Below are 17,071 nucleotides of genomic sequence, written 5' to 3' on the forward strand. Positions count from 1 at the left end.
TCCCATCTTCTAAATTGTATTGTCTTTGGTGTGTACATATGACTTTGTTTTATGTTTTCACATGTTGGAGATGGCTTTGTATTGGCCAAATGCAAAAGGCAAAAGCAAACGTACAGTTCAACAGTTAGTTTTAAGCCAAACATAATAATATTTATTGGAACACTAATAACCCTGCCAACATTTCAAAGTTCCATTTCATCCTCATCGCTACCACAGACTCGTAAGTGACACTGCAACAATCGCCAACTGTGATAGTATTTTGCCATCACTATTCGCATGAAAGTATTTTGCCATCACTATTGTTACAAGAGCCATTTTATATTTTGTGAAACACCAAGCACAACTAGCTTCTTATAATTTATTTAAATAAAATGATAATGAAGTGCTGAAAACATAGTTATTTCGCTTAAAATTGTGAAAGCTACATTGGTGAACAATTTTTTACTTTCCAAATGGAATAAAGTGATAGTTTTTCAAATATTTTTCCAGACACGCTGCCTCCATTGGGAATAAAAGCACTCGCTGATAGACGCTACAAAATGTAATTTGCAACTTGTAACTCAACATCAATCTTTTATTAATGCATAAAAATATGTTAAATGTGATGTGATAGTCGTATAAATGTTATATTTATGAGAATTTATAAATGTTTAATAAAATTAATAAACATCTAAACAATCGTGTTTTACTTGACCACAATGATTCTTTTACAATTATCTTACAATGCACTTTTTCTGATTGTTTGAAGGGGCTCTTATTGGCGTCGTTCTAAATTTATTAAAAAAGGCACCTAATAATTGCACTCATGCGATACTTTTTGTAGTAACTTGGCGTGGTACAACTTCTCAATAGTGACGGCGCTTTTCCGACGAGTTTTGGATATCGTATACGACTGTTTTCAACGTAGTGGGGATTCTCAGAAGCGCCCCCAAATTCAAAAAATGTTGGCAGGGTAAAATGCTCCCATGTTTAAGTTTTTCATTATTTTTTGTTTTTTACTAGTGCTCTGCCTCCAGCTGCTACTTCTTTATTTTATCATGAAGCAGATGTCATAGAAGTAGGAATCTGGCAACTTTTCAATACTGCAATAAATCGTTAGGTGTGGCAACAATGCGCAATTGTCATTTGTCATATTCTCTCACGTTGCCGGTCCTCTCCGAGTCTTGTCTATTGTGCAACCAACAAAAAAACAAGGAAATTTCAAGAAATTGTTAATGAAATCCCTTGAATACTTGCTTCCTGGACATAATATTGTGATAAACCAATAATATACAGCTGAGAAGTCAATCACCATTGATTAATTGTAGTGGTAAGTGGAATGAGACAAATTGGCCTTGACCAGTATGAAAGGTGTATACATAGTTGGTTTCCATGTAATTCCATAGGACACTAAAAGTTGAAATATTGCTTGGGTTCCCTTTGCACCGAGTAATGTTTAGATGAAAATATTTTGTGCAGTTTGTACTTTAAAATATGTATACCTTTAAGGCCCCCAAATATAAGACTATTCCTAAATCCAAAATATTTTTAAATAATAACAATATCATTTATATTTACCAGAATCCGAGTTGCGCTTCATTTTAAGAAACTCCCTAATATGTAATTACAAAACCGGCATTCAAATAGTTATTAGTCGTTGGCTCTATTTTTATTGGCCTTTTACGTAAATATTCTTGATATTCTTGTGCTTTTTCACAATATTTTATTTTTTTCTTCACAATATTTGATAAAATCTCCTTTTTTCATAAAATATGTATAAAAAAATCCACTTCAATGACTTGTCTATATTCCTTGAAATTTTCCTTCTAATGACGTTCCTTTTAAAATAAACAAATATTCTATTATTTGTTTTTCATGGTTTCCAAGGAGTCGGGAAAATCAGAATTCTTCATACGGAAAAAACAAACAAACTAAAAAGAAATCAACAAGTTAATAAAAACTAAGTAACCTGAAAAAATAAAAAAAGAAACAATGGTGGTATTTCAACAGTTCACAAGATTCCTACATTGTACCCGTATCGCTTATTCTGGAGCGGGAAAAAGCAGTAGCAGTGCTTTGGCAACATTAAGGAAAAAGACCGGCTATACTTTTGCCAATTGTAAGAAGGCATTGGAATTGCACAATAATGATATTAACTTGGTAAGTATGCCTCAAGTTGATGAGAATGAATCTCTGAAAAATAAATAGTATAGATTTAAGTGAGTAAGGCCTGTAACTCTTTCCAATAAGTATGTCTGTCCTTGATTATTGTCATGTTCGATTTTCGAGCCGAAAATCAGCCTTTTCCCAGGGTTACTGGTTTGTGGCAATGTTTTAAAACTTTTCCATTCCAGTTTTTTACAAGATTGGATAAGAATCCAACCATCGTTATTTTAACTTAGATTTTTGTGGAAAAAAAATCGAACATAGTACCTTGAATTATTTCAATCCTCCTTCTATATTATCGTCATGAAATACTTAATGCCCTTCCATTACATCTGGATCTATTACGTTGACCAATTACTAATAATGTTTTTACCCAAAATGGGAATTTTCTATTTCAGGCTGAAAAATGGTTGAAAGAACAAGCTCAAAGTCTTGGCTGGTCCAAGGCAACCAAATTGGCAGAAAGAGCAACAGCCCAAGGTTTAGTAGGTGTTTTGGTTCGTGGTAATATTGGAGCTATGGTAGAAGTAAATTGCGAGACAGATTTTGTTGCCCGTAATGAAAATTTCAAAAATTTTGTTGATCATGTATCTCGTGTATGTGCTCAATACACAGAGCTAACACAATTCGATGGAGATTTGTGGAAGGTAAGAAATAAAATATTCCTTAAATTTGCGATGGTTTTAATAAATTCTCAATTCCAGTCTGGTTTCGAAGCAGAGGCTTTAAAAAATCTTCGTACACCCGATGGCAAATCATTGGCCGATCATTTGGCATTGTTGATTGGCACAGTGGGAGAAAACGCATCCATAAAAAGGGCCATATGTTTCAAGGTCAATAATGATTTACGTCTATCTGGCTATGCTCATCCACAAACAGTAGCAGCTAGTTGCCCACAAAATGTCACACAATTGGGTAAATATGGCGCTCTTGTTGCATTCCGTGGCAATAATGTTGAAGAAGAATTACAAAAGAATCTTTGCCAACATATTGTTGGTATGAATCCCAAAAAAGTTGGTGAAGAGGGTAAAGATGAACCCAATGCCAATAAAGATGAGGAAACTTGTCTAATACATCAGGAGTATTTAATCGATGATGATAAGACAGTGGGTGAAGTATTGAAGGAAAATAATCTCTCTATTATTGATTATCATCGATTTGAGTGTGGTGAAGTGGCGGCAAATGATGATCTGGAACAAGCCAAAATGAGCAATTGACAAATGCGCCTAAATAGAATGGATGGTGATGTTAAGTAACAGCCAAAAATATTTTAAAGTTATGGGAAGACAAATTATTCGTAGAACAACTCGCTTAAAATTATCAGCTTTAAAGGTAATTGTCTTACCAATGATTGTTATTGTTGCAAAAATTATTCAAATAAATCAATATAAAGGTAATATAGAATATAGTTCAAAAATAATTATGGGATATTCTCAAATAACATAAAACTACAAGAGTTTACAAAACTATTAGAAAGTGGACTTTCTGCTTGAGGTGACAGATGAAACCCCAAATCATCTCGAGGCGAATCGTCCGTCTAAAGTGAAACTTAAATATCTTTAGATATATTTGCTACAAGACCACGAACATTGTCATGAACTCATCCTTTATGATTTACTATCGAACACCGAAGCGATTGTGATTCGATAGAATCTAGTTATCGAGATATCAATGAGCGAACGAAAATTCCGCGAACAGGCAGTAGGATTTTCATGCTTAGTTTTGGTTGGAAAATTTTAACAAATTGTATTAATGGCATACAAACTAAATTTCCGAAGAATGTAAACTGTCGATAACAACAAATGCAACAAAAATGGCTACATGGATAGAATAGCAGTAATTGACTATATACAAAAATATAAAGAAATATGAAATACATTTTGTACTAAATAACTCTAGCGGAGATTTCGTTTAGCTAAAATGTAGTAAAAATGAGAACGATGCCTTTGTAATGGGTAGCGAAAATTATAGCTGCATACCTATCTTCTTTAAGCTTTAGGTAAGCTACTCCCTCGACTTTCTTACTGGGGCTATGGTATATGTAAGTATCTAACAACGAATTTCTTGTGGTTAACGAATTTTCCGTTTTATGGTCTACGCCTTATGAATGCACTCATAGGAAAAAATCTGCAAAAAACAGCTGTCGGTGTCTGCTGTAAACCACAAATTTGTATATAATATAAAATCAAACGCTATCAAACAAAATATTTGTTCTTATGCCCAAATTTGATTTTTAGAAAATATAGGACTTATTCTTAATAAATTACATTTATTGTTTCACGATATCCTACAGATTACATTTGTGTTTCAGCCAAAAACGATCGGTTTCAAAATAGACAAAGTTTGACTTTTCGCAGTTTTAGCAAATATTTCTGCGGTGTCTACTAACAAATTTCTTTGAGTTTGATCTCCCTTTAAAGGCCGGCATGCACATCCAGCCGAAATTTCTGCTACCCATAAGAAATGCGTTGCTATATATTTGCTAAATTCCGTAAGGCGTTATTATCGACTGTTAACATTTTGCTCCCATAATGCATTTCTTTTGGTAGCAAAACTTTTGCCAATATGCGCCTCTAACGAAATGTCGGCTATCCATAAGAAATGCATTCCTGTATTTCCTAATGAACAGTCCACCCTTATAAATTCCGTGAGGTGTTATTATCGACTGTTTAAATTATACTCCCATAATGCATTTCTTTTGACAGTAAAACTTGCCAACATGAACAGTCCGCCCTTATCGACCATTGGAATTTTGATTATTAAAGCTCGGCATGCACTTCTAGCAGAAATTTCGCCAGTGTTCCAATAACACAGTTTTGCAGCGTATTTCTTACGGGAGCAAATAGTAAATAATCGATAATAACGCCTCACGGAATTTACGTTAGCAAATATATAGAAATGTATTTCTTATGGGTAGTGGAAAATTCGCGATATATAGTTTTATGGGAGAAATATAGCAGTTCATTCCTTTTGGGAGCAAACACATATGAAATACATTGCTATATTTCCTAATGAATAGTTCGCCCTTATCGACCATTTGCATTTTCATTCTTAAAGTCCGGTAGTGTTACATCTAGCGGAAATTTCGTTTGCGTACCAATAACTCAGTTGTGCTGTATATTTTTTATGGGAGCAAAATGTAAACAATCGATAACAACGCCTCAAGGAATTTTCGTTAGCAACCCAACTAAAGGCACAAATTAAAAGCACTTAAAAAATGCCCTCCTGGCTTTTTTCATATTTTTAATAATAAATTTTAAATTATTTTATTTCAAATAGGATAAGAGAAGAAAAAATGCAAAATTTTGAAAATATTGGAGGTCAAATGTGTTAGACAAGCGTAAGAATGCATTAAAAATTATAAAAATTATTTATTTGGCAAATATCACACAATTTTATAATTCACATCCAAAACATTAAATTCGGACCACACATTAAGAAGTGATGCAAATCCAGTGCAACTGCTGTTTAAATGGTGGACATCCGTCCTATAACATGCTCATGTTAAATTCGTCGCTTCTGCGCCAATTTTGCACCACTTCCGGATCCAAAAAGAAAAGTTTCACTACTTTTTTGGTGACGGTTTTTTTGCTGGGAAATATAGCAATTCATTTCTTATGGGTAGCGGAAATTTCGCAAGAGTAGTCAGTTTTTTCATGTATTTATTTAGGGAGTAGAATGTAAAGAGCCGATAACAACGTTTTTATAAATCTCTTTTCGAATCAAAACATTGGCTAGAGGTACGTACCAGACTTTAATCCCGGTATGGAACTTTATCGGAAATTCTTTTTGCATTTTTTCATGAGTAGATTATGAGAGTAAAATGAAAACAGTCGATAACAACGCTTCACGGAATTTTCCGTAGTAAAATTTCATTTTTTGGGAGCAAGATTTTCGCTAGAAGGCCGGTACGCATCTCAAACGAAATTTAGAAATGCATTGCAGTATTTCCAACTTTTCGAATCAAAACATTGGCTAGAGGTACGTACCAGACTTTAATCCCGGTATGGAACTTTATCAGAAATTCTTTTTGCATTTTTTTTTCATGTGTAGATTATGAGAATAAAATGGAAACAGTCGATAACAATGCTTCATGGAATTTTCAGTAGTAAAATTTCATTTTTTGGGAGCAAGATTTTCGCTAGAACGCCGGTACGCATCTCAAACGAAATTTAGAAATGCATTGCAGTATTTCCTAACGAATATTCCGTGAGACAATGTTATGGGCAGGTTACATTTTGTTCCGTTGTAAATCTGTATTATCGGCTGCATGCCGCCACATTATCTTAGCGGCACGCTTAAAATATTTTTATTTGTTTTTGGATTTGTTGGTCAGCACTTATTACCGACTAAACAGGTTTCAAAAGGTCAAACTATTTTTCTGATTTATGAAGGTTGCCATTAAACTACCAAATTAATGTTTAACAATTAACAGTTTCGTTGAACTCTAAATCCCTCAAAAGAAGTGAATTTTCATTTCAATCTATTCTACTGAAAGGTCACCATTGCTGGATGATCAAAACAATATTTGCGTAATTGTATACTCTTCATCCACTACTTCTAAACTTTTTTTGTGAAAACACATACAAATTGAGGGAGGGATCTACGCATGAATGACTATAGCGATGGCACAGGTGCATGCATAAAATTCCAAAACAAACGAAAAAAAAATGAGACAACAACAGTTGTTTGTACCACATAAAATATCTACCTACATACATGTCAATTACAGACATAAAAAAGAAGAACAATTCTATTGTATATGGTTTTGCTTCTGGGGCTGCACCACCACGATGACCAAGTGCCAAAGAATAACTTGTCCCTTATGTAGACAGAATGGCGATGATAATAGTGGCTATAAGCCAAACTTGTTGTTGTCTACTAATACTGACCATAGTGTTGGAACACAGTGGATACAAAAGGCATTTTTGAGAGACTAGCTCATAAAATAATAACAAATGTTGTAACGTTTCCTATAAATGTCGATATAGTTTTACTTTATAATCAGTTAATATCAAAAGAAATTACAAAAATTTTGGCAAATTTGTATGACAACCTCAAGGTTTAAATGTAATTTTTGTAGTGTTACACTATGAAATGTGTGAGTCATTGTTATCGATAGTTTTGCGTCGTAACATTTTCAAAGTATAATATAACCGAAAAACCCGAAATCGACTTCTAGGGTATTTGGTTTTTATGCCCTTAAGACAGTTTTATTTCACACTCTTTTAAGCCAAAAGATACTAGTGCTAGTTAAGCTAATATATATTCCATGAGAATTCATTATCGTTTTTTATTTTCTTTCACACTGAAACTGTATTATCGACACGTAGCAGTTTGTCAAATTTTTCGGTAACGTCCCCTCCATAATCTTGTATGTACATAGGAAAACGATGTATATACCGGAACTTCAGGTATTTGCCACCTTTGAACCACTGTTCCCCCCTTCGACTTCATAATGAATATTCCCAACTACATCCAGCGGAAGAAGTTCTCCCAAATGAAGAGCTACAAAACATGAAATGACACAACAGTGAGCAATGGACACACGCAATGTCAACGCAATTTCAACACAAATAGTTTGTTGTGTGCAAATTATGATGACTACTTGCGATTACGATTTGGTTTATTTTGAGCTTAGCATTAGAACATTGATGGTAGTATGGTAGGTGCGGTGGGATCTAGCAAAACACCTAATAACATACCACTATACAAAAAGAATTTTGACTTTTGACGGTAACACCATTTATGTAGGTCTGTACTTGTCACCATCTTACGCTACGTGATTATGTTTGAGTTTTGCAAAATTAATCGCTTCATAGATAGTAGTGAAAATCGCAATTATGAAAATAAAGAAAACAAAATAAAAATAACAATCATTTCTTCCGGGGAAAGAGCTATTATCCATTCTAATGGTGTAAAACCACAAACTCACATCCCCGAAAAAACATATAAAACAAATTGGTAAAATTTATCAAAATGCTTCACACAAAATGTATTCGAACATATTTCCTTGTAGGAAGGGAGTCAGCACTCGAACCTAAAGAGCACACTAATTTCGTTGTTCAATTGGTATGCAATGGTCGACTATAGGAGCCATTTGACATGGACTGAGAGGATATTTAATTTCTAGTGAAATTTAATATCCCAGCAAAAAAAGAGCTTCCAAAAAAGTAGTTTGGATCCCCAATTTGTGATCCAGAAAGCAGTGCAAACTTGGATCATATCAAATGAATTTTACATGGACTTGTCATTGGACGGTAGTACTCCATTTTTGGATCCATTGCATTGCTTTAGAATTTGTGCCTTCACTAATAGAAAATGTTTGGTCGCATTAACGAAATGTGTCGTTAAAAGTCAACCAATGAAACAAATTCGTTAATACAACGAATTTTTTCGTTAATGTAACGAATTTTCTGCAAAACAACGTAAACTTTCGTGCTATTAACGAATATTTTCATTGTATTAATCAAAATGTTTCGTTATATCAATGAAAATTTTTCGTTAGCTGACTTTGAATTAAATTTTCTTTGTGTGTTGGAAGTTCATTTGGATGAAGAAATTTAAAAAGCTAAAAAACAAAAAAATTTTCTCCAATTACAGTTTTTTTATCAGAATTTTTTGTTATCCAATTTTTTTCTTATTATCCAATTTTTACAAATTGAAAAACTTCATCGCTTCCACCGAGGGTTGAACCTGGGCCTATTGGCACCATAACACAACGCTTTAGCACACTCAGCCACAAACGATTATTATATGAACCTAATATGGCACCACGGCATGACATTTTAACTATTTCCTGAGATGTTCTTTATTATTGTGCATGAAAAACTAAAGAATCCCACCAGCGGCAATTTTTTTTATCCAATATTTTTGTAAAAAATTATTTTTATGTATACATCGTTTTTATTTTGTTATTTCGGTTTTTGTATAAATATATTTTTTTTAATTAAAAATAAAAAAAAAATTAAAAATTCTCGTAATTTGCAAAACCTTCTCCAAAGAATTTCCATGGAAGTGAAAAAGTCAAACGGCACAGGTTCAAATCCCAGCGGGGATGAAATTTAATTTTTTTTATTATTATTTTTTCCTTTTTATACCCACCACCATAGAATGGTGACGGTGGTATAATAAGTTTGTCATTCCGTTTGTAACACATCGAAATATCGATTTCCGACTATATAAAGTATATATATTCTTTTCATCAGGGAGAAATTCTAAGACGATATAACGATGTCCGTCTGTCTGTCTGGCTGTCTGTTGTAATCACGCTACAGTCTTCAATAATGAAGCAATCGTGCTGAAATTTTGCACAAACTCGCCTTTTGTCTGCAGGCAGGTCAAGTTCGAAGATGGACTATATCGGTCCAGGTTTTGATATAGTCCCCATATAAACCGACCTCCCGATTTGGGGTCTTGGGCTTATAGAAACCGTAGTTTTTATCCAATTTGCCTGAAATTGAAAATCTAGAGATACTTGAGGACCATAAAGAGGTGTGCCCAAAATGGTCCGTATCGTTCCATGTTTTAATATAGCCCCCATATAGACCGATCTCCCGATTTTACATCTTGGGTTTACAGAATCCGTAGTTTATACACAATTTGCCTGAAATTGGAAATTTATAGGTATTTTAGGACCAAAAAGAGGTGTGCCAAAAATGGTGAGTATCGGTCCATGTTTTGGTATAGCCCCCATATAGACTGATATCCCGATTTTACTTCTTGGACTTCTAGAATCCGAAGTTTTTATCCAATTTGCCTGAAATTGGAAATCTAGAGGTATTTTCGTGCCATAAAGAGGTGTGCCGAAAACGGTGAGTATCGGTCCCCCATAAGAACGATCTCCCGATTTAAATCCTTGGGTTTCTAGAAACCGTAGTTTTTATCCAATTTGCCTGAATTTGTAAATATTCTGGTATTTTAGGCTCCCAAAAACGTGTATCGGATTAAGTTTTTATCGGTCCATTTGGTAATGCCTCCATATAGACCGACTTCACTTCTTCACGGTATAGAAGGCGCACTGATCATGAAAATTGCTTGAAACTCAGATTTTACTTCTACAGATTTAAGATTTCAAATCAAGACGTTATTTTATAATTTTCTTGCACACTTACAAGAGATTTTAATGATTTCTCTAAAACTCAAACAAAAATGGTTCTTATAAATCCAGAATCCGATATAGTCCTCATAGGTGAAATCTTTAAATTTATCTTCGGGAAGTGTCCTCAAGTCCTCAAGCTCTCCTGAAATTTCAAACCCTAATATTTGGTTCATGGTGGTGGGTATTTAAGATTCGGCCCGGCCGAACTTATTGCTGTATATACTTGTTTATTTTCTACTTTTTTTGTAAAATTTAACTGACCAAAACTTAAAATTTCACTTAAAATATTCTTATTCCGTACTTTCTAATACTTGTCCAAAATGACAGCATTGGAAGTGAAAAAAATCGATAGGAGATTCCGGGATGCGCTTTAAAAGAAAAGTTTGTGGGTTTGTCCAAAAGGACTGCATCAGAAGTGGAAAAAATTGATGGGATGCGCTTTAAAAGAAATGTTTGTGGAACAACTTCAAATTTTTTGTTGGGATGCTCATAAAAAAATTCTTGGGAACTACTATTGACCACTATAAAATCCTGAGTGCACCATTAACTGCGGCAGGCAAATATTTTTTTGAGGTGAGGTGAATACGCAGCTTCCTTTGGAAAAATGTGAACCAAAATTTCTATATGGCTAAATATCCGCTACCAATAACCACTATACCTAAATGGCAATCCAATAGCTTGTAGGCTCACTTAGACTATTCTGTCCTTTGGGATAGCACGTTCGTAGGTCTTTTCACACTATGGGCGAAATTTCTGCTGCCCATAGGAAATACATTTGTGTTTTTGCTACCGAAAATTCCCTGAGCGTTGTTATCGATTGATCAAAATTTCCCTCCACTGGAAATACATCGAAATCGGTATTATCGGTACACAACTGGACTTTGCGCAGGAGCTGCATATTGGTGAAACTGAGACCAAACACTCAGAATTGTTTCCAGCATTACTGAGAGAGGATAAATCACTGCTGAAAAACTTTTTTGTGTTCGGTCGAAACTGGAATTGAACCCTGTGTTAGTCATGGTAACCATTGCACCACGGTGGCTCCGCTACCCATAACAAATGTATTGTTATATTTTCTAACAAAAATTCCGTGATTCCGATTGTATTTATTTTGCCCTCTTAAGACTGCATTGTCGACATGTAAACAATAATTCCGTAAAAGGTAGACATGTCACGCTTTAGGCTTTGGTTAAGCCTTAGCCCGATATACAGCTCTAGCCAATGTTCTACTACCCAAAACTAGAACGATATTATCGACTGTTTTTTAATGTACTTTCACAAGAAACACTTAGCAAACTGTCTTTTTCCTTTTTTTGGCAACAGGAATTTAAACCATAAATCCGTAAGAGGTAGACATACCAGGCTTTAGTTTTGGTTTAAGCCTTAACCCAATATGCAGCTCTAGCCAATATTCTATTATCCAAAAATATGATGATATTATCGACTTATTTACTTTTCTTTCCCAAAAAACACATATCCAAACTTCCTCTTTGGCCTACAACAGGAATTTTGTCTAGACCTGCATACTGGGCTTAAATATAAAATGCCTTAAATGGCCATACTCCACTTGGTAGTGAACAAAATTGTCGACCTAGCATTACGAATATATGCCATTACTATTTTCTTTTGGTCATTATGTTATTTGAGTTTGTGTGCTTTTTGCTTTTTTTTGCGGCTTTGTTGCTTATGTGTCGCCGGTCATCGAATGGTGTTGTTGGTTCTGCCGCTGCTGCTGTCAGTTAATGTTGAGAGAGTTGAACTCTGATCAAACTTTTGTTTTGGACATTTTAGTTTTGAATACCGATCGAAACAAAACGGTCATAGCTAGCGACAAAAACAGGCCAAAAGAAAGACTCCCAGAAGAAGGCCACATCCAAAAATAACAAGAATAAAATGTTTAATTAGTGTTAGAGACGAAAATAAGTCAAATCATATAACAATACAATAAACACAAGAAAAAAGATCGACAGTGGCGCATCGAGTGTGACAATCAAAAGAGGAAAACTATCACTGAAGTAAATACCATTTGGGTGTAAATAATTTCAAAACAAGTTCAAAAATTTTCTAAATTGAAGTGCACATTCCATACTATTTTTAAAACATTGACATTTGATGATTTTAGAAAATTCAAGTGAAAAATTGCAAGTGTATGAAAGAAGAGTCTATTGCTTATTGCTGTTAAATTCTCTAACAGGGAATTCGCAATCATTTTGACACTCTCAAAGATTGATTGCTCTATATATTTTGTGTTTGCATTGTAACGGTATTTTATTCAAATTAAAGTTTGTCAAAGTATTAACGATAACTCAGCTCTCTCAATCTCTCTTGAATGTAAAACTGAGAAATATCCAGAAGTGAAGATAATACAATTTTGTGTCATTATTGAGCTATAAAATTTGATTAACAATAATTGTTTACACAAAAAAAAAAAGAAAAAAAACACTCCTAAGAAATATTAATTAACAACAATTTAGGTGTTTATAATCTCTAAAAGAAATGGCAACAAAAACATTACAGTACAATTTTATACAACAGGTAAGTTGATATAATTTCTAAGTAAGCATTATTGTGTAAAATTAAATTCATTTTGCTATTCGATTAAAAAACAAACATAAAAAGTCGTTAAATTAGTGGATATCTTTATAAATTCATTGGTATTAGAGTATAACAATTTTGACCTGGAAAAAATGTGCCCATCAGAAATATTGATTCGTGACTCCACTTTATACACAGTCATGCCAATTATTTTTCGATCTTCATAAATATTGCACTGAAAAAACATTGAGCCCACCAGGAAGAAAAATGTTGATTAATTTTAGAAAATTGAGATTATGTTTAGAAGTAATAATAAACTATTTTGTGAGAAGTACGAATTTAGAAAATCTTTATGCTTAATTCGTGTAGATCCTTCCCCCTTTTTAGTACATTTAACTAACGTACGCAAAAAATTATTAGAATAATGGAAGTTTTTTCCAAACATAATAATGCCATGAAGTAAAATAAAGTTAAATTGGCTTTAGTGAAAAAGAGGGTTAATTTTTTTTTGATTGTGATACTGGAGATTTTTTAGCGTAAACGGTATAGAAGAGTATTTTTATACCCTCCACCATAGGATGGGGGGTATATTAACTTTGTCATTCCGTTTGTAACACATCGAAATATTGCTCTAAGACCCCATAAAGTATATATATATTCTGGGTCGTGGTGAAATTCTGAGTCGATCTGAGCATGTCCGTCCGTCCGTCCGTCCGTCCGTCCGTCTGTTGAAATCACGCTAACTTCCGAACGAAACAAGCTATCGACTTGAAACTTGGCACAAGTAATTGTTATTGATGTAGGTCGGATGGTATTGCAAATGGGCCATATCGGTCCACTTTTACGTATAGCCCCCATATAAACGGACCCCCAAATTTGGCTTGTGATTGTTCTAAGAGAAGCAAATTTCATCCAATCCGGCTGAAATTTGGTACATGGTGTTAGTATATGGTATCTAACAACCATGCAAAAATTGGCCCACATCGGTCCATAGTTATATATAGCCCCCATATAAACCGATCCCCCGATTTGGCTTGCGAGGCTTCTACGAGAAGCAAATTTCATCCGATCCGGCTGAAATTTGGTACATGGTGTTAGTATATGGTCTTTAACAACCATGCAAAAATTGGTCCACATCGGTCCACAATTATATATAGCCCCATATAAACCGATCACCAGATTTGACCTCCGGAGCCTCTTGGAAGACCAAAATTCATCTGATTCAGTTGAAATTTGGTACGTGGTGTTAATATATGGCCTCAAACTCCAATGCAAAAATTGGTCCACATCGGTTCATAATTATATATAGCCCCCATATAAACCGATCCCCAGATTTGGCCTCCGGAGCCCCTTGGAAGAGCAAAATTCAACCGATTCTGTTGAAATTTGGTACGTGATGTTAGTATATGGTATCCAACAACCATGCAGGAATTGGTTCATATCAGTCCATAATTATATATAGCCTCCATATAAACCGATCCCCAGATTTGACCTCCGTGGTAGTGTATGATATTTAACGACCATGCCAAAAGTGGTCCATATCAGTCCGTAATCAAATATAACCCCCATATAAACCGATCCAGAGATTTGGTATTGGAGCCACTTGGAGGAGCAAATTTCATCCGAGTCAGTTGAAATTTGGTACATTGTGCTAGTATATGACCGTTAACAACCATGTCTAACTAGGTCCATATCGGTCTATAGTTATATATAGCCCTCAGATAAATCGATCCGCAATCACACACAGATTGGTCCATATCAAGTTGATAATTTTATGTAGCCCCCATATAAGCGACCCCCATTTTTCAATTCTGGGTCTCTACGTACCGTGCAAAAGTCCATATCGATTCGTAATTATTTGTACTTACCTATACATACCTTTTTTGTCTAATATATATATATATATATATATATATATATATATATATATATATATATATATATATATATATATATATATATATATATATATATATATATATATATATATATATATATATATATATATATATATATATATATATATATATATATATATATATATATATATATATATATATATATATATATATATATATATATATATATATATATATATATATATATATATATATATATATATATCACGTATGGACTAACTCACAATTTAGAAAACGATGTTAAGAAGTTTTAAGATAACACAACCCAAGTAATTCCATTGTGGATGACAGTCTTTCGTAGAAGTTTCTACGCAATCCATGGTGGAGGGTACATAAGATTCGGCCTGGCCGAACTTACGGCCGTATATACTTGTTTTATTAAATGTATTTATATATGTATTTATCTCCTATTTAGTATACTATACAGTCATTGCTACCTCATTTACAGGGTAGATGAACTGAAGCGTTACACTGGTATATCTGTTAAACTAGAAATGACAAGATTTTATATTGTTTACAAACCACTAAAAGCGTTTGTGTTTGAGTTAACTTAAGAAGAAACTTATTCTGGAAGGGAGCCATCGTGGTGCAATGGTTATTATGCCCGCCTTGCATACACAGGGTCGTGGGTTCAAACCCAGTTTCAACCAAACACCAAAAAGTTTTTCAGCGGTGGTTTATCCCACCTCAGTAATACTTGGTCTCACTGCAATGTGAAACGTCATTCGGACTTGGCTATATATAAGGAGGTCCTTTTTAATTGAGTTTAACATAGAATCGGGCAGCACTCAGTTATTAGGGAGCAGTTCACCACTATGGTATCACACACTGAAAAAAGAGTGAAGCCACCAGGAAGAAAAGTTTTGATTAATTTTAGAAAATTTTGAATATTTTGAGAAAATTTTAACTAAACAGTATTACAAACGCTGGCATCACGCCGATATCATAAAAATAAGTAAATATTTTTCGACAAATTCAAGAAAATTTATTAGACATAATAAATATTTTTGACTTGTTAAAGAAAATTTTGTAGTTTGAAGGAAAAAATTGGAGTTAAAAATTGCAAGAATGTATTTAGTGACATACGAAGTTCATGATGGACGCATTTGTAGTAAAATTTACAAATTTAAAGAAATAATGAATTATTTTGTGAGAAATACGAATTTAGTAAATCTTTGTGTTTAATTTTTTTCCAGTGTATACAAGTTCCAATTAACAACTTTATTCTCTTGGAAAAAAATCAATTTAAATTTTCACAGATTTTGAAATTTCCTCTAGTTTCGGCCACATGCAACAACGATTTTCCCATTGAACAAACTAACAATAACAACAGCAACAAATTTAAAACATAATGAAATTGAAGGCAATTTTGGATCATTGAAAATATCCGTTAAAATTTAGACATTTGAAATGTTAATTTATGTAAAATACAAAATTTCGAAAACTTCCGCTTTTTTCCATCGTTAGATTATTAAGTGTAATTTGCATAGAAGAAAAACATTTTAACTAAATAATAGAGCATTTTTTTCATTTCGAGCAACATTCAAAGAAATTCATTTTGTCTGTTGGTCTCCTACTTAGATTGTTTGTTTCATTGAACTGTAAGCTAGTCGAAGATTGAAAGTTTGGAAGAAACTGTCAGTGACCTGAGTGTTTGAGTTGGCGGAGTTGGCGGAGTAACAAAAACAAAAAAACAAAAAAACGACAACAAATGGTGATAGTGACCAATTACATAAATTTCGAAAAGTGTACGAATAAATAGACGTTGCGACTAATTGGTGTAGAGGTGGTCATAATTACCAACCATTTGATGGTTAAACGAATTTATATATGCTGTAATCTTTAATGAGTTAAAAAATATCCAAAAGATAATTATCCAATTTTATTTATGTGTTAAAGCACCGATATATTTTTTCATTAAATTTGGATCATTTTCGAATATTGACCTTTTTGAGAAATAATAAAAATATTTAATATTTCCTTCTTCTTTGCTAATGTATCTAATAAAACAAATTATACCATACAGGAAATTAGACTATTCGTTACAGTATCAATGATTAGTGCTATCTCTAGTAAACAATATAATTAAAATTGCATAAAGCTTTTTATAGGTATAGCATAGGATATCGATTCTTAGAAAAGCTTCAATTCATGTGTATTCATGAAAATTGCTGTCGTAGTCGATAAAGCTGTTCACATATTTCTTCTATAATTACTTTACAACGAACATGTTTTAAAAAAATACATAATTAGAACTGGGATACACTTAAAGATAAAATCCCAGCGTATAATAGCACACACTAACAGCTGATTTTTTTTTATCAAACACACTGAAAAATGAAAAAACAGTGAACCCACTAGGAGGAAAAAT

General features: G+C 33.4%; 3 protein-coding genes across 4 annotated transcripts in view; 2 read left to right on the forward strand and 1 right to left on the reverse strand.

Moving 5' to 3' along the window:
* Dhc36C (Dynein heavy chain at 36C) overlaps window positions 1-1,655 on the reverse strand; it is a 180,810-nt gene extending 179,155 nt beyond the window's left edge. Inside the window, exon 1 of the mRNA XM_075297362.1 lies at window positions 1,558-1,655. Within this exon, the coding sequence (XP_075153477.1) occupies window positions 1,558-1,579 (22 nt within the window). The 5' untranslated portion in view covers window positions 1,580-1,655. The remainder of the gene's footprint in view (window positions 1-1,557) is intronic.
* Window positions 1,122-3,565, forward strand: mEFTs (elongation factor Ts, mitochondrial). The gene is made up of 4 exons (XM_075297361.1): window positions 1,122-1,309; window positions 1,867-2,139; window positions 2,544-2,792; window positions 2,850-3,565. The coding sequence occupies exons 2-4, from the start codon at window positions 1,972-1,974 to the stop codon at window positions 3,360-3,362; spliced, it is 930 nt and encodes a 309-aa protein (XP_075153476.1). The 5' UTR covers window positions 1,122-1,309; window positions 1,867-1,971; the 3' UTR covers window positions 3,363-3,565.
* An 8,475-nt stretch (window positions 3,566-12,040) lies between these two features.
* qua (villin like protein quail) overlaps window positions 12,041-17,071 on the forward strand; it is a 67,549-nt gene continuing 62,518 nt past the window's right edge. Inside the window, exons 1-2 of one of the 2 annotated variants that reach the window (XM_075297364.1) lie at window positions 12,041-12,261; window positions 12,721-12,781. In XM_075297364.1, the coding sequence (XP_075153479.1) occupies window positions 12,743-12,781 (39 nt within the window). In that variant the 5' untranslated portion in view covers window positions 12,041-12,261; window positions 12,721-12,742. Of the gene's footprint in view, window positions 12,782-17,071 lie in introns of both variants that reach the window. The other variant, XM_075297363.1, reaches the window with a different exon arrangement.

This window comes from Haematobia irritans, chromosome 2 (assembly GCF_050003625.1).
Source record: "Haematobia irritans isolate KBUSLIRL chromosome 2, ASM5000362v1, whole genome shotgun sequence".
NCBI classification, from domain to species: Eukaryota; Metazoa; Arthropoda; class Insecta; order Diptera; family Muscidae; genus Haematobia; species Haematobia irritans.

What these genes read in the sequence shown, in the direction of transcription:
- mEFTs (XM_075297361.1), top strand. Translation starts at nt 1,972, where the DNA reads ATGGTGGTATTTCAACAGTTCACAAGATTCCTACATTGTACCCGTATC. An exon ending in ACAATAATGATATTAACTTG is followed by an intron (nt 2,140 to 2,543) that starts GTAAGTATGCCT and finishes TTTCTATTTCAG; the next exon opens with GCTGAAAAATGGTTGAAAGA. An exon ending in TCGATGGAGATTTGTGGAAG is followed by an intron (nt 2,793 to 2,849) that starts GTAAGAAATAAA and finishes TCTCAATTCCAG; the next exon opens with TCTGGTTTCGAAGCAGAGGC.